At 35.2% G+C, this 2,588-nt stretch overlaps 1 protein-coding gene across 6 annotated transcripts in view; it reads right to left on the bottom strand.

Annotated features, from left to right (window-relative positions):
* Positions 1-2,588, bottom strand: part of EDEM3 (ER degradation enhancer, mannosidase alpha-like 3) — a 59,349-nt gene that overhangs the window by 7,664 nt on the left and 49,097 nt on the right. For 2 of the 6 annotated variants that reach the window (XM_015569955.1, XM_015569956.1), the window contains exon 19: positions 1,953-2,000. The exons of 2 other annotated variants lie outside the window; for them this stretch is intronic. In XM_015569955.1, the coding sequence (XP_015425441.1) occupies positions 1,953-2,000 (48 nt within the window). The remainder of the gene's footprint in view (positions 1-1,952; positions 2,001-2,588) is intronic. 2 more of the 6 variants (XM_015569957.1, XM_006772949.2) reach the window with 1 other exon arrangement.

Genomic DNA, 2,588 nt, shown 5'->3' with positions numbered 1-2,588 from the left:
ATTGCCCATAAGAAAATAAACTGATTCTTATTGTAAACTGTTTCAAGTTGGAGCTACAGGCAAGAAACACAGTGTCTTTTGTTTGTGGGCACAAGATTAGAATTAGTATTAATAGACTTCACATTTTGGAAAGATGGAACACATGAGAGACAGGGTATTGAAACTTCTGTGGATACAACATTCCCCCTTAGTAAATTACTAATTCTTTACTTCTGTGTACAGTTCTTATTTACAGGAGATACATTCCAAGACCCCCAGTGGGTGCCTGAAACCAGAGTGCCAAAACCTGTATGTTCTGTTTTCTTCCTATACATACATATCTCTGAAGAGTTTACTTTATAAATGAGGCACAGTTAGATATTAACAACAATAACTAGTAATAGTATAGAACAGTCATAACAACATACTGTAATGAAAGTCATGTGAATGTCTCTGGCTTTCAAAATATCTCATAACTGATCTGGCTACTAAGTGACTAAGGGGCAAGGAGTATACACAGCATCAATATGCTGAGTGATTCACATTCAGAACAGCAGGCAATTTAAAACTTAGAAGTTGTTTACCTCTGAAGTTTTCTATTTAACATTTTTGGAGAGTGGGTGACCAGGGTAATTGAAACCGTGGAAAGCAGAACTGCTGATCAGAGGGGACTCCTGTAGCAGACAGGACTACTGGAGATGGTTCTATACGAACGGCTGGGCCTTATCATCTGAATCTGAAGGTGGGGTGGGAGTGAGGCTTGTTCTGGGGTTTCTATTTCTGTATTAATACGTGGGAAGAACTTCATCAAAACGATGTGACTTTATGAGGGAAATACAGAATTGTGGAATGAGATTTTTAGAAAGAGCAATCTGGAGGTCATCTTATTGCTCAGATTTTAAGGATGCCATCATTTGGTGTACTGATATAATCCCTCGATAATACAGTATGTAGAGATACATAGCTGGGAGATAGAAAGCGGCACCTTCTTGGTCTTGTTCAGTGTTTCTCCAAGTGTACAACTACCTGGGATGCTTATTTAAAATGTCATATTCTGATCCTCTGCCTTCAGAGAGTCTGATTCAATATTCTGTAGTAGAACTCAGGAATCTACACTTTTAACAATACACTGGCTGATTCTGATGTGCAAGGCAAGCATGACGTATGCAGTCATAGCCCAGGACAAACGAATGATAACCACTACCAACATTAACTTCTTAGGATATTTCCCTAATAAAGTAGTTGATTTCATAGAACTATTATCACTGATTTTTTTATATCGATATATTAATTACACTGCAAGTTGTTGCTGATTTAGTCAATATAGCTGTACAGTTCTGAAAAGAGCTACACAAGGGGAGTTTTCTTAAGACTTTTGGTCAAAAGATCACTCTATTACAGAATCACAGTTCAATAAATGTATAGACTATCAAAATTTTAAAAATACATACTATAGTTTAAATAACACCCCTTTACTGCAAGGTTCTTAAGGGAATACTGTTCAGATAAATTTTTTTGGTAGTAGAACTTTTCTTATATCCTATCTCTGTTATGGGAAGCACATGCTTTTAAATTATCTCATAGTCCTAACCCCATGCACCCTGACAAACACGTTTTTTAAGAACAAATCAATATTTTAAAGAGTTTGTACTATATTCAAATAAAAAGTGATCAAAAGTAATACATCAAAAACAACAGTGTCTTTAATAGTGACTCTTGCACGGACAAAGACTAGTGTGAATTCTTATTCCATGGGATATTTATAGAATTTGTTATAATAGGATCAATAAAGAATTATTATGGGACAGCTGACTAGACATGAAATAATCTAATCACATTAAATCAGATGCTATTTTGACATCCACTGAACCAAATTTATATATATATGTACATGCATGTGCATATAAATGTGTGTATATACACACACACACACATATATAGATAATTTGAGGCCTATTAATGAAAATACTTACTACTATTAATATTGTAGCTTGGAATCATTTTACCTTTTAATATTGCTGCTGAAATTCCAATGGTAGCAAAAAATAGGGGGAAAAAGCAAAGGTATTAAAGAGTTACATGGAGTAACAATTTGCCTGTTAGATGTGCCTAAATGCATAAATGTAGGAAAGAATATCTGAGTTTAGAAAAAGGGCTCATAAAAAAATCAGGTACACAGGATAACAGAAGATTACAAATCCTTTCTATTCTGCTGTTTCCATCTTTTACATCCTTACGTGCAAGGTACTCACTCCACTGCTCTTAAATAGAAGATATGTGAAAGAAACTCAAAGAAGAATAAATACAAAAGGACAAGACAGAATACTGATTTGGCTAGCAGTAGATTATTGCTAAACTTTTTTTTTTTTTTACTACTCCACTTGGAAGTTATAATGAATTAAATCAGATATATATATATATACACACTGAGTGGCCAGATTATTATGACCGCCCCATCAGTACTTCGTTGGGCCACCTTTTGCCTCCAATACTACAGCGATTCTTCTTGGCATTGACTCCATGAGATGTTGAAAGGTGATGCGAGGAATCTGACACCATGCCTGATGAATAGCACTGTCCAGTTCTGTGAGATTTGATGGTTGTGGAAC

The sequence above is a fragment of the Myotis davidii genome, unplaced genomic scaffold (assembly GCF_000327345.1).
Source record: "Myotis davidii unplaced genomic scaffold, ASM32734v1 scaffold362, whole genome shotgun sequence".
Taxonomy (NCBI): domain Eukaryota; kingdom Metazoa; phylum Chordata; class Mammalia; order Chiroptera; family Vespertilionidae; genus Myotis; species Myotis davidii.
This window is presented reverse-complemented; position numbering and strand designations above follow the sequence as displayed.